Source organism: Myotis davidii, unplaced genomic scaffold, assembly GCF_000327345.1.
Source record: "Myotis davidii unplaced genomic scaffold, ASM32734v1 scaffold570, whole genome shotgun sequence".
In the NCBI taxonomy this organism is placed as follows: domain Eukaryota; kingdom Metazoa; phylum Chordata; class Mammalia; order Chiroptera; family Vespertilionidae; genus Myotis; species Myotis davidii.
The window spans coordinates 4,312,869-4,338,994 of NW_006283631.1; the positions used below are offsets into that span (position 1 = coordinate 4,312,869).

A 26,126-nucleotide genomic window follows, 5' to 3' on the forward strand; every position below is an offset into this window, starting at 1 on the left:
TTTTTTAGAAGCTCAAGAACAATTCTGAACTATTTGTTTTTAAAAGATCTATGTACTATTTAAAACTAAGTCAAATTAGCATTCCAGCCATAGGAGACTTATTAATTGCAGAATTTTCACTGGATAGTAACACCACTGTGCATTTGGAACCAATTTTAAATGTTCAGCATGCACATTAATTTTCATTCTTCACATCGAAACAACACTTCAAGTAAACAAAAATCCATGGCAATTAGTAAACATATAGTTATTTTCAAATGTGCCATTCTTGTTGCATAGCAACAGCTGATTTTGTTATGTGCTTTTTACGCACTCTAAAGTGATTAAGCACAGGCACAAATGGCTGTCTACATTTTTTAATGATAAAAGCACTTAAGTTACGAAGTTTATTCTAATATGTGCATTATATATTTATAAAGGGAACACTGCATTCCTACACAAAGGCACAGTGACCCAAGAAAGAGATGGCAATGTCATATTAGTGATTCTTCTTTCTCATGAGAGGACTTTCAGGGAACTTTTTATTCATAGCCTCAATAGCTAACACAACCAGGACATAATTATCATATCTTGGCTTTACTGATCTGGATCTTGATTTACTGCTAAGCTGAATTATAAGATTCATTAATAAGAAGTCATGCCCTCTCAACAAAATGAAATGTTATAGAAAATTATACCTGCCAAAATACACCTATGATGTAATTAATTTATTAGAAAGATATCATGGTCTTAGTAAGAACTTACAGAATCCTATACAGGTTTATTTTCATCATCAAATTAACAGCATAAAGCAAGAACATAATACTCTTATATGGTCAGATGCCAACACTAACTTGGTCTACTGGCTGCATTAGCACCTCAGGGACAGAACACAGTGTTCAGTAATACTAGAGTGGATCATGAAAGCAAAGAGTTCACAGGAGACTGTATCTGAAAGTCCTTCCTGGGGTGTGGGTGAGGAGATGAGAAACTTATACACAAGCAAAGGCAGGAAAGTTCACCCTATCAGTCTAAGACAGTGATGGCGAACCTATGACATGCGTGTCAGAGGTGACACGCGAACTCATTTTTTTGGTTGACTTTTCTTTGTTAAATGGCATTTAAATATATAAAATAAATATCAAAAATAGAAGTCTTTGTTTTACTATGGTTGCAAATATCAAAAAATTTCTATATGTGACACGGCACCAGAGTTAAGTTAGGGTTTTTCAAAATGCTGACACGCCGAGCTCAAAAGGTTCGCCATCACTGGTCTAAGAGGAGCTAAGGAGCTAAGGGAAGAGAAGGATCTGTAAGTCTCTATAATACTTTCATGAGTGCAATTTTTGAGTCAAATATGGGATTTACAGTATGTCTTCATACATACTGCCAAACTGCTGTCGGAAACGTTGCTGTAATTTCCAGTCCCATAAAGAATATGAAACATGATCTCACTAGTCCTTCAGTGCAGTGCAAAAACCACTCTATCAAGTGTATGTGTGAAAAATAATCTCTCATCGTTTTAATATGTTTTTTTTTATTGTTAGTTAGGTTGATCATCTTTTTGTTTTTTTAAACATGGATCAGTAAAGATGGGGGAATGTGAATAAGAACAGATTCACCAACTGAGGACACTGAGACTAATAAAAATTAGAACTAATTAAAGAAATATGAACTTTAGAGAAGAAAAAGACCATGCTTCAAAGACCATGAAACAAAATAAGAATGAGACACTTAGAGCAACTTTAGTTCATATTCTCAAATTCAATTGTTGCCCATATGAATCAATTTGTCATACCCAGAAAACCAAGGCAGCAGTTAGTGCTAGCAATAGGTACCAGCTGGGGAAGAAAAAGAGCTGGGAAGGCTTTAGTGCACTGTGCATTGTGCATTGGTCTAGGAAATTCCAGAAGAAAACAAATGTGTGCATAGAAGCAAAGAAATCTATTTGGAATAATCTTCTGGCAAACAAACAGAACTTTAAAGAAGCAAATAAGACACATGCTGATGAAAGCTACATTATCATTACCTTCTCCCTCCAGTTGGCATCATCCAGCCGCTTCTGTCGAAGGGCTTCCTGCAGCTGCTCAATGCTCTTCTGATGTGAAATCAGCATCAGTTCCCTGAAAACCATAAACCTGACAAATGAGTCAAGTCTCATCCCTAATACTCTAAGTTGCACATCTTGGCTCAGAGAATATAATTTCACAACTTAGTCTGTTTATTCTCTTTAGCAAGATAGATAGATAGATAGATAGGTAGATAGATAGATAGATAGGTAGATAGATAGATAGATAGATAGATAGATTCTACTAGATATGATTTTAACTGTTAACAATAATTCACAAACTCTGCATAGTAAGGTATTTTCTCAGGCTTAATTTTTGTGTAATAAGTAATGCTATTTTTGCATGAAAGAGTAACAACATATATGGATTCACAAATATAGTAAAATGTTATACATTGTGGTTCTAAAGTTTATGACTAAATTCTAACACTAGACAATATTTTGCTTTGCTTTGTTTTTTAAAGGAAAATATGTTGGGATGTGCCATAAAATCAGCACGTTTGTGGTCTCTGTTAGATTTATTTTTCTTTTACTTATCTCAAATGCTGACTGGAACACACCAAATCAAGTGGGGGATAAATTCTGAGGTGTGATATGGAATAGTAAAAATCATTAGAAAATTGAAAACACAAAGAACATTTAACATTTTAATCCACATAAATGGATCCCAAAGCTTAGTTTGTGATCCTCCGGGTGGAGGTAATGTGGGGGATTTGTGTGAACCTTTCCCAGGGGCACCCAAATTAGCATTGACTATCACAGGTAGTGGCAAAAGCATGCTTCAGGGGTCCTCAAACTACGGCCCGGGGGCCACATGCAAATACAAATATTGTATTTGTTCCCGTTTTGTTTTTTTACTTCAAAATAAGATATGTGCAGGGTGCATAGGAATTTGTTCATAGTTTTTTTTTTAAACTATAGTCCGGCCCTCCAACGGTCTGAGGGACAGTGAAATGGCCCCCTGTTTAAAAAGTTTGGGGACCCCTGGACGCTTGTTGCTTAGGGTTCCTTCCTGTTTCTATAATCATGACTCTTCTTATTTTCTATGTAGGAGATTCTTCCCCGTTCCTTATTCCTCTTCCTAAGCCCTTCGTTTTCCATCACCAACCTCTTCCTTTTACTCTGATCCCTTTTCTCAAACTCGTGACTTTCATTTATAACTGCTGCTGGACATCTGTATCCTAGTGATGCATCAACACCAAAGATTTCACACATTAAAACGAAAATTCACCATCATCTCCTGCAATCTTGCCTTTCCTTTTGACTTCTGAAAACCTTTCTTTAACAATCAAAATCTTTGTTTGAAATCTCTGAGTCATCTCTGACTCTACCTTCTCCTTGTTCTACCACATCCACTCAATAACAAGTTCTATATATTCCACTTCCTCCTTGTCAAACTATTTCTTTCCTTCTTTTCCCACTACCAACTTCATTAAGCTTCTTGACTTTATCTTCCGCCTAGAGTATCATAACATACCCTCAATCTATCTCTTAATCTCTATTCTAGTCTCACTCACAGTATTATTAAATTTTTTTTTTACTGTAATGAAAATAGCGCCTACATATCTAGTCTAGAAAATTTTAAGAACACAAACATAAGAAAACATATTTAACTTGGTAACCAGAAGTATAAATATCACTTGAGGGAAACTGAGAAAGCAAAACTTCTCTTTCCAGAAAATGCGTTGGACAAGGTGCCTTTACACTTTTCTACTAAAAATAAATAAAATTTTTTTATTATAGAAAATATAAAAATTCATCAATTAACTGGACAAAAAGTGAGAAAGATAAAGAGGACAAAACTCAAGTGAAAGAATGGACAAAGTATCAGTGAAAAACTACTGAAATCTGAATAAAGTCTTTTGGTTAATTACATTATACCAATGCTAATTTCTTAGTTTTTTGCAGAAAAGTGGTTATGCCATGGTTAAGAAAGATAGGCTAAATGGAAAACATCAACTCTCTGTACTGTCTTTGTGACTTTTATGTAAATATAAAATTATTCCAAACGAAAGGTTAAAAAATAATGAAATGAATTGGAAGAACCCCAGCAATAAGTAGAGCACTGAAGCTAACTCTCATCTTGAACTCTCAAATATGATGAACTTGAGCTTTAAAATTTACAGCCATGAAGGGCACAGGAACAGGAGACAAAGGAAGAGTCTAAGAGGACACTCACCTGAATGAAGTTGCATCTCAAAGAGCTACTTACAATATATGTGAAAAATTCACGCTCAGTATGTGTAAAATAAAAATAATATCTCCTCTCAAGGTACAAAAAGGAAACTATTGGCTTTGAATTTGGGTGCTAAGTAGAGGGGGAAAATACAAATATCTCATAAGAATTTGTAGACACAAACCAACTCTAATGCAAATTTGTATCCTGAATTCATATTACCTGAGTGGTCCCAAACACTTCATGTTGAAAAGAAAACTTAAAGTGGTGCTAGTTAACCTTGCCTCCAAATGCCTGGTAGGAAAAACACCAATATTTTGGGGAGAAATCTATCTTAAAACTGGGGCTCAAAGAATTCCTACTGATAAAGATATAAGACCTATGAGATCATAGTGTTAAAAAAATCACAAAACTATTTTTTAAAAGCCACTAACAGGAAGAATGAATAAACACAAAGGTAGCATAATCAAACTCATGAATTCTAAAGTATTAAGTTTTCATATACAGAATATAAAATAAGGACGTTCAATACAGTAAAATAAAGAAATAAGAGTGATTTAAATGACTAAGTTTGAAAAAGAACCAAACTGAACTTGTAGAAATGAAAAATATGGTAGCTGAAATTGAATACTCTGTGAATGGCCAATGTAGCAGATTATTCATAGTTGAAAAATGAAGTGATAAGCTGAAAGGGATATTCAAAGAAAGTACATAGAGTGTGGTACAGGGAGTCAAAAATATAAAAGTGAAGTGACTATATGAAAGACAAATTGAAAAAAAAAAATATATATATACACACACACACTCATTATCTCAGAAGCAAAGGAGAAAGGGAAAGGAAAAAATATCTGAGGAAAATATTCCATATTGTTGAAAAACAACAACCCACAAATCTAGAAGCTCAATGGATTCTAGTAAGATAAATAAAAATAAATCTTACATCTGAGCACCTGGTAGTGGAAAATTAATAACATCAAAATTAAAGAGATCTTAAAAGCCAAAAACAAAAAACCAAAAAAAACTACATTATATTCCAAGGAATGCAAATAAAATGAAAGCTTATTTTCCAACAGAAACAAAAGAAACCAAGAACGGTAAAATAATATGTTCAAAATCCTATGAGAAAATAACCAGCAACCTAAAGTTGGGTACCCAGCAAAACTATCTTTAAGAATGAGACTGAAATAAAATATGCTCAGATAAATAAAACCTGAGTGTTTAGCACTAACTAAAGGACCTTTACTAAAGGAGCATGAAATAATATGCTGTGCAGAAAGGAATATACTCAGAAGCAAGATCAGACATGCCAAAAGAAATAGTGAGCAAAGGAACTGACAAGCACACAGGTGTTAACTGTAGATGCTTTTTTATTCCTAGTTCGCTGAGAACCACAAAATGCAGGTTGGTGGTTTCCTCTGTGGGAGAATGCAATGCAGTGGAATTGGGGAGAAGCACAAGGGACTTCAAAGTTAATGGCAAAGTCCTTTTTCCTCAATTGAGTGATTGATACACAGACATTCATTGTGTTGTACTTCTTCATACTTTACACCTATATAAACCTTCTATGTATCTACTCAATATTTATAAAAACGAATGATAAAACCTGAGTATGGAGTAGAATGTGTATGTGGAGGAAAGAGAATTAAAGGGAGAGACCAAAGTAAGAGAATGGGCAGTTAGTCGTACGGTGGGGTTTACTGACCACTCTGCACACTCTGAGCAAGGCGGTGTCATCAGGCCTCGGAGGGACAGAGGTGACTTGGGAAGGCAGGGTCCCTGTCCAAAGCGTGCTCAAAATCCATCAATGCAAAAGGAAGCTTTATCTTTGAAAGTGTGAAGCAGACCACCAGGTTCTGAGGCTTGCTCAGCAATCTGTAGGCTGGAGAACGGCAAGTGACACAAAAGGAACGAAGGAGGAGGACACGGCCATTCCTGTCTCCTCTGCAGACTCACCTTCCTCTACGTGTCAATTAATACTTGTGTTCTCAGCACTCTGTCCTGGCCCTTTTTACTTTCTTCTCTTTCTCTAGGTGATCTTATCTACTCTTATAATTAAAATGCAATAGAGATGCTGACAGCTCCCAAATTTTATCTCTAACTCATATCTGTTTCGATGCATCCGACTCATGTATCCAACTCTTCACCTGACTGCTCTAATTTTGTATTTCAGAGACATCCAAAACTTAACTTGTTGGTAATCTCAGAGGCTTACAGTGCTAGTTTACTTTTTGCTTGTTAGGTGTCATCTGCTGCTCTGCTCTACTTTTTGTTCCAGGATGCAGGCCAAGGAGCAACTCTTACCTGGAAATGTTGATTTTATGGTTTATAGAAAAGAAAAGTTACCAAACCATAAGACCTGTTAAAGCTTCTGCTTAGAATGATACATATCGCTTCTCTTATATTTCAGTGTCAAGAACATGTCGAACGGCCATGTGTGATGTCAAACAAATGTGGAGAGCATAGTCCTCTCACTGGGAAGTGCACAGTAAGCCACCTGGCACTAAGTGGAGTCCGTCACAACTCCGAGATCCTACTGGAAGCCACTATGAGGATTCCCGCCCTGGAGGTGGGAAACATTCTTTGCTTAGTCTATGGTTCTTTCATCTGGAAGTGATTTCTCAGTCCAGTTTTCTCCACAGCTCCTGGCTTTCCTCTCTGCTATGTACTGGTCTATGTTGACCACATTAGAAGAGGGCATTAGAGATTCTCCCTGTTGGGAAACAGCTTTCTCAATTTTCATCCTCTCCGTAGACTATTTGCCTTATGTGGCAAAAGGGACTTTGCAGATGTGATTAAAGATCTTGGGGTGTGGAGATTATCCTGGATTATCTGGATGAGTCCTAAGTGTAATCACCAAGGTTCTTTATATGAGAGAAGAACTTTAATGTGGGGAAAGGTGATGATGTGAAGACAGAAGCAGAGATTGGATTCATGGGTCCAGGACCCAAGGAATGCCAGCAGCCTCTAATCTAGAAAAGGCAAGGAATGGGTTCTACCCTGGAGCCTCAAGAAAGAACAGCTTTCCTGACATCTGGATTTTAGTCCCTGAACACTAATTTGGTTTTCCAACCTCCAGAACTATAACAAATTGGTGTTGTTTTAAGCCACTAAGTCTGTGTTAATTTGTTATAGCAGCAATAGGAAACTAATACAATGGTCTGCCTTCAAGTGATATTACGAAACTTCAGGTATAAGATTAGTATCTATAATAGTAAACTTGGTCAAAAAAGGAGCAGCAGTCAATGGAAATAAAGAAGCACTTCACCTGGTTTCATAGAATGTTAGTATCACAGAATGGATATGGCTGGCCGTATGCTTGTTAGAAGTGGCCTGACAGCAGAGTTCTGGCTATTTCATTCACTTTTATTTCCTAAGCCAGGTTTCATATTTGAAAAGAGGTCTTACTGATTAGAAAATTCCAAGAAGCATTTTCAGATGGGTGCCTGTGAGTACTTTATAAGTTATATTTACTATTAAAATGGATGGTACTGAATATTTAAGATGCTTGAATATCAGTCTCCCTAGAGACAGTTATAATTTTTTTGGTTAATCCTCACCTGAGGATATTTTTTCCACTGATTTTCAGAGAGAGTGGAAGAAAGGGGGAGAGACAGAGAGAGGAACATTAATGTGAGAGAAGACATCCATTGGTTGCCTCCTGCATGCACACTGACAGGGGTCGGGGATTGAGCGTGCAACCGAGGTAAGTTCTCTTGACCGAAATCAAACCTGCAATCTTTCCCTTCAGTCCATGGACCAACACTCTATCCACTGAGCCACACTGAGATAGGTTTGATAGCTACAGATAGATGAGATAGCTATAATTTTGATACCACCAAAAGTAGAATGCATTTCATATACTTTCCTCTGATGAACCCAGTACAAAACACCCCACTGTTAAGTGTATTCTTTTAGAACAAAGCTGGGAAAGTCTAGTATATTAGGGAAGCTAAAATACAGGAGGCTAAGGTTGGAACGATGTTAATGAAGTATAACTATTCACTGAAGTTTCAAAGAATTATTAAGTTCCTTATGAACTTGTGCAAAATATAAGGTGTTTTGAGTGAACTGTTATAAAAATTATAAGCTTGCATTTGTGATGGTAAGTTTGCTTGATCTGACTACAGAAATAAAGATGTTCATATCTCTTTGATTTCTCATAACTCCAAAAGCTCTTCAGTGTGAGTCTTTTGTGGGACAAGGCAGAAAGAATGATTCTATGTGATATTACAAACAGTTAACTGTCCTTGATTTGCATGCATATAAATTTCCTGGTTAACCTCTCCCTACCCACCTCCCCATTCCCTGGACAAGGTGCAAGCTCTTCCATAGTGTGCTATGTAAATGTGGTTTTTATTTTTGGGATCAGGAGTACCTTTTTCGTGCATATAATCATCTCTATATGCACTAGTCAGTGCCTGTTCCAAGCTAATCAAGGGTGGGTGCTGGGTGGAGAGGGGTCAATGGGGAAACAAATCCAAAGGGGGCATCTGTAATACTTTCAAAAATAAAGATAAATTTTAAAAAAGAAACTGATAAAGAAAAACAATATTGAGCTGAAAGAACCTATAAAGAATCAGCTTGGACTCTAGCGGGCCTTTCTGCTAGAAGTGTAGAGGAACGATAAGAAATGAAACACAATTGTTAGAGACATATTCCATCTTTTCCATGTTATAAAAAGCTGAAAATGTGCAGCTATTTTTGGATGTCATGCAGCTATCCAATTTCCTCTTTAGAACCAATTCTACAGATATTGCTGCTTTAGGTTTATAGGAAACAACACAAAATTGGGTCCTAAATTTGGATTAACTAAGAATCCAATCAAGAAGATTTTCACTAGAATACAGAATTGAACTCCCAGCTCTGATTTTTGGCAAGTCAGAAACTCTCTGAGCCTGAAACACTGGGGGCTTCTGAGTTTTAAATCCTGTGATCAGTGGTTTGATTGGGATTAAATTCATTCCCATCCACACATCCAATATTTATTGTCTACCAGGTGTCAGGCAGTTTTACTCTCTAGGGATACAGTAGTTTTTTCTTGCCAGTCTTTGGAAATACATTAATGCAACTCCCAATTTTTAGAAGAAATGAAGATACTGAGTGGTCGGTGTCTTTCTGAAGTGGTGTTATTCACAGGAGGCAGAGCTGGCTCCAGCTCGTACCAGCCTAGGACTGTCTGCAGTATGTAATGCTGCCTTCACTTTTCATATCTGGGAGAAGGGCTGACCATCTGTAGCATTCTACCCCGCAATTTCACCAGATATATTTTTTAAAAGAATGTTTTAGGACTTGGCACAATAGGCAAACTAGGATCTACTCACAATTAAGATTATTTATTTTTAAAACTTTAATTTTTAAGTTCTTAGACCGAAAAGAAAATGAGAACCTAATTTCTTGCATACACGCAAACATCGAGATTCCCTTAATTGTAGTTAAAAACGTAACTGCAAACAAATGTCAAACCATAATGCCAAATGACAGCTTTCAGTTCTGTTTCACAAGTTGTTCTAAAGGAGATGTCTTCACATTTTCAATCAAAGAGATAATTTTGATTTTGTCACAACTCCTGCCTCCGTTAAAAGCATTAAGTCTGTGATATAAGAAGTCAGCCTCTTGCTCTGAGAGCTATTGATGGAGAGGAAATCAGAGAAAGAAGTGAGTCTTGAGGGGGAAACCCCAATGAGGTTTGTTATTTTGGAATGATATTCCCGAGGACACTTCATTTCATAATCCTTTAATAATAGGATAGCATCCAAATGGAACCACTCCATGGACTAAATAATCTCTATAACTCTAAGTGTAAGGCAGATAATCTTGAATTCAACAGACACTTACTGAATATCTACATCACAAGTGCAGGGTATAAAAATTAATAAGATATGATCTTTGAGGGGTTAGCAATGTAAGGAACAATGATAGGGAGGGAACTAATACATTTTGAGCACTGAAAATCTACCAGGCATGATACTAGATACGTTAATCTTCACAAGAAGACAGCTGTTACTAATTTGCCCATTTTACAGATAAGAAAAATGAACCTTTAAGTGGTTAAATTGTCTAAACTTGAGACTGGTCAAGGTGGAATACACACCTATGTTTGCTTAACTCTAAAGTCCATTTTTAAAAAAATACTAAGCCACACTACCAAAAGCTCACAAACCTTAAAACATTGCTTCCAGCTCCCTTTCTATATTCTATGCTTCTTATTGCTTCTAGCCTCCATGAAAATAGGACAAGCCTCAATGAACACAAATCTTCTCTTCCTCTAGAATGTGCTGTGGAATGTTTGTAAGCTCCACTTCTGATTTTACCTGAGAGTAGAAGACAAAACTCACCATGCTATATTTATTTATAGTGGGTGGGAGAATCCTGAAACACTGCAAAGGTGGGGGAAGAAAACAAGGGGTTGGAGGAGAGGGGATACCAAGGAGGTACCCTGGTTTTTTCTGCTTTCTGCAGGGCTGGGAGGACCCTGAAGACCATGTTACAACATGGTTGAGAAACAGCGGTCACATGGACAAAAGCTGACAAAATCGGGCTTTTAAAGGCAGATGCTGAGGGAATTGTGCAAACTGTAGGAGAGGCAACGTGGATTATAAAAGTTAGACACAAGGACCCTGAGTGAGAAATTTACCTCGCTCAACCTATTTCCTTATGTGGAAAATGTGCAAACTCACACCTGCTTCACAGGTGAGGGCAACAGCTCTGTGAGCCAGTGCAAATTTAAAACTGACCTCCCCTCTGGGTTGGTGAATCAGGAAAAGTGTTCCTTTTAATTTGATGTAGTCCCATTTGTTTATTTTTTCTTGTGTTTCCCTTGCTCAAGGAGATATGTCAGAAAAAAATATTGCTATGAGAAATGTCCTAGTTTTACTGTTATGTTTTCTTCTAGTATTTTTTATGGTTTTGAGTCTAACATTCAATTCTTTAATCCATTTTGAGTTTAATTCTTGTGTATGGTGTAAGACGGTATAAGATCTAGTTTCATTTTTTTTTGCATGTATCTGACCAATTTTCCAAACACTGTTTATTGAATAAACTATCTTTACCCCATTTTATGTTCTTGCCTCCTTTGCCAAATATTAATTGACCATAAAGGTGTGGGCTCTATGTCTATTGGCAAAAATATATAGGAAGGTTGGATGAATATGTTTCTTAGCATTCTTGATACTACCTCAAAACCAGAGATAACTGTGCTTATGGCAAGTCCTCAATAAGAGGTGTTGACAAGTAACAAAGAGAAGAAAAGTAGAAAGCAATAAAAGAAAAAGAGATATAAGAAGAGTTTTCTCTACTGGAAAATGCCAGACTCCACCAGTGATTGGTCCAAGTAAAATTCAGTAGAGTATCACATGTGGTCTTTTTTTAATCTTTTCAAAAAAAAAATCTAACACCAATGTGGGTTCCAACTCTACTTTCATTAACTAACTGTATGAATTTAAGCTTTAGTTTGATCCCTGTAAAGTGAGGTCATGGGGTATAATAACCTTTCAGGTGAAATACATCTTTAATCCTGGGATTTCAGAACCTTGATGTTTCAAATATATATGGAATACTGACATAAACATTAACTATTTTTGGAAGAAATTATTCTTCACTGCACCTTTCATTTTTCAGTGTTATGACCTTTTCCTTTGTCTGATTCAGAAGAGTTTTGGTTGTCTCTAGTTCATTTTCTGCAAGGTTAATCCTCCTTTTTATATCTTCTTCTTGCCTTTCTTTTGCAGTCAGTTCTTCCTGTAAAGTTTTATGTAGTTGCTGACAAGCTATTAAAGAGTCTTCTTTTTCTTTAAGCAATCTAGTATGCCTAAAAAGAAATAGAAAAAAATCCATCAATGTGCATTAGATAATACATTTTCATGTTTATCAAAAGTATGGAAATTTTCATTTGAAATTATATATTATAATTTTAACATATAGAAATTAAGAATGCTAAGGAAATAGATCTGTTATTAAAATTTTCCCATCTAGATAGAAGCAAAAGTCAATAAACAGCTTCAAGATATTATAAACTTGAATTAGGTAATATATATGTAAACAATACAATAAGAATGCCAAAGTACATATTAAATAAAATGTTATTTTAAATGTGGTTTCAAACTCAATTACTAAAAAATATTAATTAAAATATTTGCAATGTATACCTTGATTCAAAAATAACGGATTCAAACTTCAGTTTTCTAAGTTCTCTTTGACAGTCATCAGCTTCATTAGACTTTTTCCTAAAATAATACAAAAGTGGTTCAAATATTTTATTTCAAAATAGTTAAAGTATAACTGTTTTCCCTTTTTTTAAAAAAAATTATTAACCAAGGACATGCTTAGAGAGAGGAAAGGAGAGAAAGAGAGAGTGCGAGCAAGGGAAGGAGGAAGGGAGAGAGGAGAAACACGGATTGGTTGCCTTCCCTCTGCTTCCTGGTTGGGGATCAAACCCACAACTCAGGTAGGTGCCTTGACTTGGAATTCAACTAGTAATCCTTTGGTACATGGAACAACGTTCAACCAACTGAGCCACTCCGATTGGACTGTTTTCCTTTTTGTAAAGGTGTTTTTCATTTATTACTTTTCCTATCTTTATATTCTATTTGTGGTTATATATGCAGATTTCCTTGAAATTAGAAATATATAGTCTAAGGATTTTCCTTGTCAAAATAAATCCAATCTGTTAGTCCAACTATAGGGTTTTTCTTTCTCATTATTTTAATTAGAAAAACATTCTCAGTATCTTCATATTATTTCTACTTTTATGGCCAAGTAAGCTCCTATCAGACTGATCTCCATTTAAGTAAAAGTCTAAACTTTGATACCATTTTTGAAAAAAATGAAAAACCCCTATGTGAAGGTATTGGAAAGTAACCAGGCAGGCAGATTCTGGAGGGATATTAACACTCAGAGTGAGGTGACAGCATGGATTTTACTTGTTTGCTTAATGATTTTACACTTGGGGACAGGCCCAGTCTACACGCACCATGTGGGGGAAACTAAAATTCTGATAGAAAACTGGTAGCAAACTCCCAGTCATTCTGGCCTGAAGAACTAGAGCATAGTGTTTGGGGAAACCACAGCTGCTGTGAAGGATAAACCCTGAATAGGAGAGAGCCAGAGAGAAGGATCTCAAATGCTGCATAGAAACTCTGCCCACATGTCTGGCTGAGCTCAGAACTACATGTGCACAGGGCATATTCCTACCAGCCTAGTTAAAGATAAAAGAACGGAACTATGAGGCCAAAGTAATTGTCTGATAAAGCAACAGCATCCTGCCATTATTTGGAGAAATAAAACAGAATCTAGAATCTCCATTACATAACATAACATTCACAATGTCCAGAATAAAAATTACTCATATAGGAGAAACAGAAAAGCATAGCCTATTCTCAACAGAAAAGATAGTTAATAGGGAATCACTCTGAATTGAACCAAATATTGAAATTCACAAAGATTGTTAAAGGAGCAATTATAATTCTGCTCACAGAATCGACTCTAATTAATGAAAAGATAAGAAAAATCTTAGCAGAGAAATAGAAACTATTGAAAAGAGTCAAATGGAAATTCTAAAACTGAAATAAACATTTGTCTTGATCTTATATAATTGGTTTTGTAACAATACTAAAAAAGTTAATATATGAAGAATGATTAATATTCCAATTTAAATTTATATAAATGTTCATCAAGTCATTATCCGAATGTACCTTAAAATAGCTTATACTGAACAATGAAATGTTACTTTGATTATCAATGGGTTTGCTCTACTTGCAGAATGACTTAGTTTCCAAAAAATGATTTTAAAACATCATGCACATGAATAACATTCATTTATTTTAAACCTTTTTTATAGTAAAATATGATAAAATTGTAAGATATATAAAATTACATTTAAAAATACATAATATAACAAATTATTATTAAGAGAACATTCTTGTAACTACCATCCAGGCCAAAAAAATAAAACTTTATCAGCTACCCTAGAAGCTTCATATTCCTGGTCCCAGCAAAGTCCCTTCACCCTTAAAAAATATCCTTGTGAATTTTATGGTTATCACTTTGATTTTCTTTGGGGTGTTATTACCCAAATTTTATTCCTGAACACTAATATGCAAATTGTCCCCTCAGGAGTTTGACCGGGAGAGTGGGAATTTGATCACTCGCTATGATGGGCAACCAGCAGCTGCAGCCAGGCACTGAGGGAAGGAGGGAGGCTGGGAGGCAGGGAGGCCTAGGGACCCTACCCATGCACAAATTTCGTGCACCAGGCCTCTACTTTCCAAATAAAATGTTAGGAAAGAAGGAATCAGGAAAAGATTAATATGCCATTAGTAAAGTGGGCAAAGGCTCTGCTCAGGCAAGTCACAAAGGAAAGAATACCAAAAGCCACATATGCAGGGATACAATTTTTTATCAGTTAAACTAGCAACTTTTTTTCTTTTTAAGTTATAATACCGAGTGTTGGTTAGGAGAGATGGGTATTTACAAATACTGCTGAAAGTTTGTATAATCTTTTTGGAGGGCAATAAGTCATTATGCATTAAAAACCATAAAAATATGACATGTGGTTCTAGCAAAAATCCTAAGCAAGTAATTGTGAATAGAAAGATTTATCCATATGAATTTCTAAAAAATTTACTTATAAAAGTGAAAAATTTGGAAATTCTAAAAAACAAAGGGTTAGTATATAAGTTATGGTTCATATGTAGATTGAAATACTAATCAATAAATGTATCATGTAATGATGTGAGAAAGATCATAGATCACTAAATAACAATCAAAAGATCATAGATCACTAAGTAAAAATATGTTTAAAATTACATTATTTAGAAAAATGAACTATAAGGCTATCTCATAATATAACTACAATGTTCTTTTTTATATATCCCTGTATTTTCCAGGTTTTACACATTTGATTTGAAATCAAACAAAAATGTTACTTCAAAAGATGCTTTGAGACTCATCAGCCCACCATGACTTTCATTCTGGGTTCAGACTCTTGTACACAGTTTTCCAAATCCAGAGGCAGGGACAGTGCCATTCCTCTTCGGGGTTACTTTATTAACTATGTGGACAATTGATCTGGGCTGCATTTTTTTAATGCCTGCTCTTTAGGAAGCCTATCATCCCAAGAAGTCCCCTCACCATGGTCCGCTCCCACTGCCTCTCCAGTTAAGCCATTCTTTCTATGGTCTACCCTTCACGACCCAATTGTTATCTTCACCTTCATTAGGATGGGAGAAATTGGAAGGGCTAGAAAGAATGCCTACATCTCTTTAAACACTGCATTCCTTCTTTTACTCTCAGCAAATAGTGTTAATCCTTTCTCTTCAAGTGCTTTGAATGAGCCTTCAGAAAGGCCCCTGGTGCTCCTGCCAATCAAAGCAAAGGGAATCAGATGAAATAATTGGATATTTTCCCCTAATCTGAAAGGCAAGGGTCAATACCACTCCACTCCTTTATATGAAATAGCCATTCTCAAACTGCCTCCTTGATATTTCTACTTTGCTATCCAAAGACATCTCAAACTTCCCATATCCATATCTCTTAGAGATTTTCTCACTTCAATAAGTGGCACCAACACAATAATGATACTGAAAGGTAACACCTTATATATCTAACGTAACCCTCAAAGCGGCCCATTTTCCCTTCTTAGAGTTGAGAAAACTGAGACCAGAGAGAGATAGTAATGTACCAGCTAGCAGTGCTGGGATTTGTACCTTAGCAGTCTGGCCTGGAGTCTAGGCTCTTGGTCACTATACTCTATTGCCTCTCAGCTGTCTGACCTGCTGCTGAAAAACCCCAAACACCATCCTTTATTTTCACCTTTCCATTCTAGTCCCCTTCTTCCACAGCCATGCCTACTCCATCAGTAAATCCTGTCAGACTGACCTCCAACATAAATTTATCTTTTTCTTCACACTATAGTCTTACACTAACTACACCAGTCACATTCACCTGTATGAACGCACAGCTTCCCACCTAGTCTCCCTGACTGCTCTTGTATTCCCATTCCAGCCCATTCTCCATGTAGCAGCCATACTGACTGCTTAAAACAAATCCGATAAATTTATTCGCTTGTCCAAAATTCTCCAACAGTTTTTCATTGCCCTCTGAATAAATCCAAATTCCTCACTAGGCACTGGCATACTAACTTCTTACTGCTGCTGTAACAAATTACCACACCTTAGTGATTTAAAACCACCCAAATGTATTATCTTACAGTTCAGAGGTCAGAAGTCCTCAAATCAAGATGTCACTAGGCTATGTTCTTTCTGGTGGTTCCCAGGGGAGAATCTGTTTCCTCCCCTTTCCAGCTTCTGGAGACCACCTGCATCCCTTGGCTTGTGGCTCCATCAAATTACATCACTCCAAGCTCTGCTTCCATCCTCACATCTACGTTTGTGACTTTGACCCTCTTGCTTTCCTCTTATAAGGACCTTTCCTATTACACTGGGCCAGCCAAAATAATCCAGGATCATCTCCCAATTGCAAACTCCATAATTTAATCACATGTGCAAAGTCCTCTTTGACATGTGAGGTAACATACTCATAGATTCCAGGGAGTAGGACATTAGTTTATCTTTGGAAATCACAGCATGTCCACCACAACTGGTCTTCTTCATGTTTCTTGAATTTGTAAAACTCACTCCAAGAATTTAGGGCCTTTGATCTCTCTGTTTTCAGATGTTAGCATTTTAGTATTGCCAGCTCTTTCCTGTTACTCAGATCTTAACTCACAGGCCATCTGCTTAGGGATGCCACTTTATCCAAAGTATACCACCGTCCCCACTACTCACATTTCAGTATGCCTGTTGTATATTTTGTAGTCCTTAACATTACCTGAAATTACCTAAATAGCTCCACTGGAGCTTGTCAATCTTGTTACTCCAATATCTAGTGCCTGCACACAACGGTCATGCCACAAAATCACCACTCAGTAAGCATCTGGCATTGAATGAATGAAGTGAAGTTAGCCTGTTCAATTTAGGATCATGCAAAAAGAAGATCTATACTCTGACAGACACTGGATGCCACCAGGCCACCTATTTGGGAGGCAAAAAGTTTTCAGGAATGACTAGAGAGGTAAGAGGAAAATCTAGGAAAAGTTTTTCTCATTTCCAAGGAGACACCAGCAAAACAAGCCCTTCCTGCCTCTGGGTTGGTTATATATGGATGTGGCACCTGGAACTGCAGATACTTCGTGGTCACAAGGGACCCAGACTTGGGGTGAAGCCAGGCTGAGGGCAGCAGGATGAAGACAGAGGGAACAGCAAGATCTTGGAGACACTGCTGAGCTGCTGGACCAACTAAACTTGAAACCACTACCTCTGTCCCTTGTAGCCTAAAGCAACCTAACTGATAAAATTTGTTTTCCAATACATAACAAGTTCTTATAAACCTTGGGATATAATTTCTTATAAACCTTATGTAAAAGAGAACCTCAAGTTCATCTGTTTAAAAACTGCCCCTCCCCCTTAAGTAAAAATACACAAAACATATAAAAACATTTAAAAATCTTTAAATGACAAAAGAACCATCTTAAGTTGGATATGTGAAACCCATTCCCACCCCTATCCCTCACAAAGGGTGAGGACTGAAATTTTAAATGAACCTGATTTCACAGTACCTTCCAATTTCTGGAAGTTCAGAAGATTTGGAGATTATATATATATCCAGTTCATTTACAAATTGTGTGTCAAGATTTTTGAGTGAATTCTTTGGACTCCCAACTAATTTATCATAAAACAATGGCCAAGTCACAAATCTGGCTTTACTCTACAAATAAAATAGTACTTATATGTGCCTGGGGACCCCCTGAGCTCTGAGTGCCCTGAGCAGTCCCAGGCTCTGATCCTAAATGCCCACCCTACTGCACTTCGTCCCAGGGGTAAAGGAAGGTAGTGTCATAGAAATGGAAATGTTGAAAACAGCCAGCACGGAGAAAGGTTTCCAAAAGTTGGGACCATTTAAGTGGCTCTATCTTTGATAACTCAAATTTTCTAAAAATGGATACTCCTCCTATTCTCTCATTTTAAGAAGTTCTTATGCAGGCAGGAAGCACCCATTTTATAAACTGAGACAACAGCATCAGCATTTGTGCAATTGTAGAGTGATTTTCTCCAGGTAATTCATTTGATGGACTTTGGTGAGGTTATATATTTCTCCCTCCAACTCTAATCTCCTCTGACTCTTACTATTTCTCAGCACTCACATTATAAATTATGTTAGAAACACAATGAACAAAAAATACCACCACAGCATGTGTTCATATTAAGTAGGCAGGCTCCTTGAATATATAGAGAATTCTGTGCACACTTATTCAGTAAAAATAATGCATGTCACAACCAATTAGCTTTATTCCTTTTCCTTGGTATGTTTATTTCTGTGTTTATCTTCTCTACTAACTTCCCAGGACTCCACTCCATTTTAGCCCGTAGGTGCCAGCTCTACCTCTCTATTCCTGCGCTGTTCCCTCTTCACTTCATGAGCTCCAAGAAACCTTCTCTCCATAGGAGGCATCTATATGGCCAAAGCCCTCCCTGATGTTACTAAAGGGTGGGAAATAATGATTTTTCTTTCTGGCAATCACTACCTTGTGTCTCTTTTTTGTGTTTCTTCTCACCTTGAAAATTACTTCCTGGATCTAGTGAGCCAAGGACTCCCCGTCCACTCATTTTTTTAAAATCTTAGCTACCATATACAGAAAGCGAACTATTGTATTTACTGTGCTATTAATCACAATGTTATAAAGCATGAATATTTGTTTTTTCTCATTTTTACAAAAATAAATTATTTTGCTATAAATAATCCAAATATACATTCATTTTATAGCACATTTTTGGAATTTGTTTCTCCTTATGTTGTTAAGAATTTTATTAATGGGGATTGCATTAAATCTGTATATTGCTTTGGATGATATGGACATTTTAACTAGGCTGATTCTTCCAATCCACAAACATGGAATGTCTTTCTATTTCATTGTGTCATTTTCAATCTCTTTTAATAATGCTTTGTAATTTCCAGAAGGTCCTACACATCCTTTGTTAACTTTAATCCTAGGTATTTCATTCTTGTTTTGTTACAATTGCAAAAGGAATTGATTTTTTCCTTTCTTTTTCTCAAATTTCATTCTTAGTATATAGAATACAATGAATTGTTGTGCATTGATTTATTATGTCCTGCAACTTTACTATACTTTTTTATTGTTTCTAATAGTTTTTTTTGAGTCTTTAGGGTTTTCTATATAAAGAAACATGTCATATGCAAAAAGTGACACTTTTACTTCTTCATTCTCAGCTTAGATATCTTTTATTTCTTTCTCTTGTCTGATAGTTAGGAATTCTAGTTGTATGTTGAATAAGAATGGTAACAGTGGACATCCTTGTCTTGTTCCTGATCTTAGAAAAAAAAAAGCTTCACCACTGAGTATATTAGCTGTGGGTTTGTCAAAAATTGCCTTTATTATGTTGAGGTACTTTCCTTCTATACTCATTTTATTTGAGTATTTTAACATATTGTTCTTAGGAGTAGTCCATGGTCAATACAAAACATTTGGTTGCTAAGCAATCTAAATATTTATATTTCTGATGAGGTTCATCTCTAAAACATCAGAACTGAAAACCAGAGCTATCAGGTTATATACCACAAACTAAAAATATTTACTTACTCTAAAAGATTATATGAATTCTATTTTAGTGTTATAATTATAGGTGTGCTATATTTATACTACAAAGTAATTTTTGAAATTTCTGAAATTCAATTTTTAAATCTTTTTTTATCTATTGAATTTATTGGGGTGACATTGATTAACAAAATTATACAGGTTTTTCCCCCCACAAATATTTTTATTGATTTCAGAGAGGAAGGGAGACGAAGAGAGAGAAACATCAGTGATGAAAGAGAATCATTGATCGGCTGCCTCCTACATGTCCCACACTAGGGGTTGATCCCGCAACCTGGATATGTGCCCCAACCAGGAATTGAACCATGACCTCCTCGTTCATAACTTGATGCTCAACCACCGAGCCACGCTGGCCGGGCAAAATTATACAGGTTTCAGGTATACCATTCTATAATACATTGTCTGTATACTATATTGTGTGTTCACCACCCCAAGTCACTATTTATCCCCTTTTTACTTTCCTCTACCTCCCTCCACCCCCGTTTCCCTTTGGTAATCACCATATTGTTGTCCATGTCTATGAGTGTTTTTTGTTTTTCCCCTTCTCTTAATCCCTTCACCCTTTTCACCTCGCTCTCCAACACCCCTCCCCTCTGACAGTCTGTTCTCTGCATCTATGAGTCTGTTTCTATTTTGTTAGTTTATTTTGTTCGTTAGATTCCACATACAAGTGAAATCATATGATATTGTTTCTCTCTGACTGGCTTATTTCATTTAGCAAATGCTCTCCGGATCTTTCTATACTGTTGTAAAAGGTAAGATGTCCTTCCTCTTAATGTCTGAGTAGTATTCCACTATGTAAATGTCCCGCACCTTTTTTATCCACTTGTCTACTGATGGGCACTTGCGCTGCTTCCAAATCTTGGCTATTCAGCTGCCTCCTGCACACCCCACACTCGGGAACTAGCTCACAACCCAGGCACGTGCCCTTGACCAGAATCGAATCTGGGACCTGTCAGTCCACAGGCTGACGCTCTATCCACTGAGCCAAACCAGCTAGGGCTAAAATTTGTAATTTTAAGAAACAACTTCAATATTGTTTCTTCTGGGCAGATAATATAGAGACAACAGTAAGAGAAAAACCTCAGAGACTCTTTTACATGAAGTTAGTAATTTGAACGACCAGGGAAAGCTTTCATACATGCATGGATAAGTAAATTTCTTACTGAGGGAAAGAAACATCTCATGTACTTAAAGATATTTCCAGGTCCTTCAATATACAATCTAGGCCAGAAAAATAGCCGAGAAGAGCAGCGGGTGACCATACCCACACAGCCGAACCCCTGCAGAGGAGTCACAGGGGACCCCTGGGGGGCTTTCTAAACTCGTACAGGTGGCTTAACGTTCACCATCTTACATGAACTTTTCTTTATAGCTGTCCAGCTCAGTCACTGCCTTCTGAAGTTTTAGCCCGAGTCCCTCTACTTGACTTTGCAAATCTGAAACGACACAATATATTCATCCAATTAGGACATTTTAAGTGTCCAGATAGCTTCATAGGGCAAACCACACTCCTTTGGAGTTGCCACTCAGTAGCTCCCAAAGAATCAGGCAGTTAACTGTTGATTCCACTTTGCCCGGATGACCACATGCAGCTTGTCCCTCCTCTAAAACCCCATGGAGTTCATGGGTTTTGGCAGACCCAGTTTGTTGGCCTCCGTTTGCCACAACATCATGCTTATTTTCAAACAGCTAATAGGCTGAATTTTACTCATGTTTCCCAAGGACATTTATGTAGCCAACACACATATGAATTCCTGACCACGTGGCTCACTTGTGAGAGTGACTAAGCTCCTCCTGTGGCCTGGAACTGAAGAGTATTGCTGAGGCCTCCCGGTAGAGCTGAACTAGACAAACCACGTGCGAGGCTCCAGGTAAAGAATTTGTTAACTCTGGGTAGCATCTAATAGGCATTTCAATGACTTTCAAAGCCAAGGAAATGCAAGCAAGAAACTGGCTTCCACAGTCTTGAATTGCAGAATTAAAACAGAGTTTAAGGAAGATTATTCAAACAGCCGTGTCTAACATGTCTGTGGATGCAGAACTGAAACTAAAGCACAGGAACAAATGCGTGGATTCTCTGAGTCCTGCCATTAGGCTGTCAGGGAACTGTGATCTGAGTCCCGGCTCAGCGACAGCCCTTGTCAGCACTTTTTTTTTAATCCTCACCCGAGGATATTTTTCCATTGATTTTTTAGACAGTGTGGGAGGGAGGGAGGGAGGAGAGGGGGGAGGGGGATAGAGAGAGAAACATCAACACGAGAGAGACACATTAATTGGTTACCTCCCACAGCACCCCAACTAGGGCCTGGGACTGAACCCACAATAGAGGTACATGCCCTTGACCAGGAATCGAACCCTTCAGTCTGCGGGCTGACGTTCTAACCACTAAACCAAACCAGCCAGGGCTTGTTGGCACTCTTTTTGGGGATAAGGTGAAAAACAATATGGAGTAATTGGTTTCTATGAAAAAAATATTTAAAACAGTGGAATGATAAAATCCCTATGTTATATCTTCTTGGGTGTTTTAATAACATATTTTTAATAATAAACTTTAAAGTTTTTATGCTTGCATACAAATACACACACACACACACACACACACACACACACACACACACATATATATATATATATTCAATCTGCCTTAACTTTGTTTCAGAAAGGAGAGCCATTTTCTTAAATCAGACAATAAATTCACTCTAAACAAATGTTTTAATTAGAATTTATCAGATATTGGCATAAATTTTGTGTACCCAGTACTTTCACAGAGAGTATTAAATTTTACCCCTGAAACTGCCTTGAAGTTGCTAATAGCCCCATTTTCTGATGAGGAAAACATGAGATTCTCTCTGATTCTCTTGCCTGGTGTCTTACGATGAGTAACTGCATTAGCCTACAGAGAAACTCAGTAAAGATTTTAAACTCTGCTGAGGCAATAAATTTGAGAAAAAATAAGATTCAACAGGACTTACTAGGTAGATAATATTTGTGGGGTACAACTTTCCATTTATCAAGTAATAACATTATATGAGAGAAAAGATAAAATAAATGGAGAACTTATTTTTCAGTATACCCCAATTTAGAAACATAGCAATCTCAGAGATGTTGTGTGATGTGTTTCCTTGTTATTAAGCTCATGTGTGCTTGCAGAGGGGTTCTAGTCACATGGGCACAGCTCAGAGATTTGGACCCACCCTCTGAAGAATACAGAGAGGAAGTTGGTGACTGTTGGTGGTGCTCCATGTCCCAGCACAGTGTAGAGTGCTTTCTCCTGTATCATTTCATTCACAGTCGCAACTACCGTGACAGACAGCTACACGTTTTATTTTTACCAGTGAAGACTCTGAGGATCAGAGTAATTAACTAGCTTATCAGAGGTCAGACAGCTGGTTAGAAGTGATCTTGTGAATCAGACTCAGCTTGGCCTCATTCCACAGCCCTTATTTTTCCAACTCTCTTATACTGACTCAAAATACAAAAGCTAGAAGGGAATATAATACAGTGGGGCCTTGACTTACGAGTTTAATTCGTTCCGAGACCGAGCTCGTTAAGGAGCTCATTAAGGAGCTCGTTAACTGAAATTACTCTATCAACTCAATGCAAAAAATTGGCGGAGAGACAGCTGGTATCTCAAAAAACTCGTTAGTCGGGACACTCTTAAGTCAAGGCCCCCCTGTATTTCTCCGTGAAAGCGTGGGCAGAGTAGGTTTAGACTTGCTTAGCATATCCCAGAATCTCTAAAGAGATATATTTTAAGGCAAATGAAAAGTATTGTTTTATATAAAATATGTAGTAAATCAGTGAAATTTCTAACTCCAACAGATTTATATTTTAATTTTTGAAAGTTTAAAAATTAATGTAATATAATTAAGGAAGATATTAAGACAAAGTGGTGTCATTATGACCAACTTTATGAGACTAACATTTACAACTTCCCGTTAAATGTCCGTTGGTGGTTTGGCAGGATATAATCTTAAACTCTAGATGAAGCATGGGTCTGAGGCCATATGACAAATTTTGTTATTACTTCTAAATGCTATTGTTAAGGGGGAGAATTGATTACCTTAAAAATCCCAAAGAATTGATACTCGTTATGTGAATCTTACAAAATTAATTCTCAATTACCTGATAATTAGAACAGACAGTAAAACTGGCAGCTAATTCAAAACCATTTCTATAACATTGGAAGTATCCTTAGGCTCACATTTGAATATACTTGGTCATCACAGTTCCAGAATTTACTGGGTTTAAAGGGAAATAAAGTACACAATCATATCCAACTCCAGGAAAAAAAACAAACCTATTATATTCTCCACTATTCATCTCTCTATATGCCCACCTATATTTCCCTTTCTCCCTATTTCAAGATAAACATAGACCGCTTAGTCTTTAATTCACAATACCCAATGATTGGAGAAGCCGCTTCCTGCAGATTATTCACTATTTTTATAGCATCTCTGAGTAAAAATAAGGAAAGTAAATATACGTTTTACTTCAAAACACAGAAACCTTTGAAGAGACTGCCATAGAAACAGGAAATATAAGTAATGTCAACAAATAAGCCATATAAGCAGAGAAGATATCACAGATAATTGAAAAAATTATTCATGATGTGGATGAATATCTTTTCATAGCTTCTTCCTTCTTTCCTTCCTTCCTTCCTTTCTCTCTCTCTCTCTCTTTCTTTTACTTTTGGTTACATTTTCTCTAGTAAAGGAGGGCTAAGGATTGTTTTAAAAATGCCACAGGCCATATGTTTACTGTTCTGAAAGAGGCGGTAAGCATCCTATTGGTTTATAATTGGTTCTGGTATTCTAGTAGGGTCCTTTTGTTTTTGCAAGCGGAGTGCCCAGTTCCTGTCCTTAATAAATAAAGGAACACAGTTAGGATAAGCAGCAGAGAGATTAAGCCACCTGCACTAGACAGCGCCTTCAGTTCCCGAGGCAAGGAGTTCTTAAATAAGTGTATTGTTCTGTGCAGTCCTCCTCTGTAGTTAAATAAATTCAACTTCAATTTTCTGTCATTCACCATGACATTGGATTATGAGGCAAAAGGCCCTGAATGCCTACAAGAAGAAAAGAAGCATCGGCTTTAACCACCATGCAGATGTAAGGCGGAACCCAGGGAAACAATCCAAAATTCACAACATCAAACTCTACTAAGATGGGACGGCGCTCTTTGCAGATATTAAATAAAAAGCAAATGATTTTCAATGAACAAGACAAAAAGAGCTCTTAGCCTCTCTTCATACAAAGCCAGCTGCTTGCTGGAAAGCATTACGCAGGCATCAGATTTGGGGTAATTAGTCATTTAAGAGAATCCTGTTATTCTGAAAGGTTTCTAGAACCTACAAAAATACAAAAGGTATTCTTAGTTCTTTTACAGAAGAATATAAAACTTTACAGTCATTTGGAGGGTATATTAAGTTAGTGTAATGTTTTATTTAAAAAAAAAACACAATAAAGAAAACCTTTACAGTGGGAAGATACTTTCAGCTTAAAACTTTCTGGGTATTAAAAATTAAAAACCTGATTCAAAGTGCTATCTGGAGGAAATGGATTTCAGGTTCACGTAGCTGAATGGAAGAGCAAGCAGGCAGAGGACTGGCACCCAGAGATCCAGGGGAATTTTTTTCAATGAGTAATTGAAGGCACCATAATAATATAAATATTATATTATTCTTCAGAGGGAATAACTGAAGAAAAGGAAACACAAAAGCCCACTCTTCTTTTAATACACTCCTAAGACCAGATAACATCAAGCTGTTGTGCATAAACTTTAAAGCCAAAATGCCTTCTTTCAAATTCTGGCTCTGCTTCCTACTGGCGATGTGAATTTAGGCACTTGAGTTTCCTACCCAGTGGTCGGCAAACTCATTATTCAACAGAGCCAAATATCAACAGTACAACGATTGAAATTTCTTTTTTGAGAGCCAAATATTTTAAACTTGAACTATATAGGTAGGTACATTGTTATTAACTTAATTTAGGGTACTCCTAAGCTGGCCTTTGCTAAAAACGTGGTATTTCGTGGAAGAGCCACACTCAAGGGGCCAAAGAGCCTCATGTGGCTCGAGAGCCGCCATTTGCTGACCACTGCTCGAGGGAGACTCTTCCCTTGCCTCCTCCAGCACCAGGCGTTCCTTGGAGTGTGGCTCCATCACCCCAGTCTCTGCCTCCACGGTCACATGGCCTTCTCCTCTCTCTTTAGGCTTCTTCTTTGTGTCTCTTAAA

At 37.0% G+C, this 26,126-nt stretch overlaps 1 protein-coding gene across 1 annotated transcript in view; it reads right to left on the reverse strand.

Moving 5' to 3' along the window:
* The window catches only part of LEKR1 (leucine, glutamate and lysine rich 1), a 111,179-nt gene that overhangs the window by 21,739 nt on the left and 63,314 nt on the right, over positions 1-26,126 (reverse strand). Inside the window, exons 6-9 of the mRNA XM_006753830.2 lie at positions 21,248-21,329; positions 12,368-12,445; positions 11,827-12,030; positions 2,009-2,102 (exon numbers count right to left, since the gene is read on the reverse strand). Of these exons, the coding sequence (XP_006753893.2) occupies positions 2,009-2,102; positions 11,827-12,030; positions 12,368-12,445; positions 21,248-21,329 (458 nt within the window). The remainder of the gene's footprint in view (positions 1-2,008; positions 2,103-11,826; positions 12,031-12,367; positions 12,446-21,247; positions 21,330-26,126) is intronic.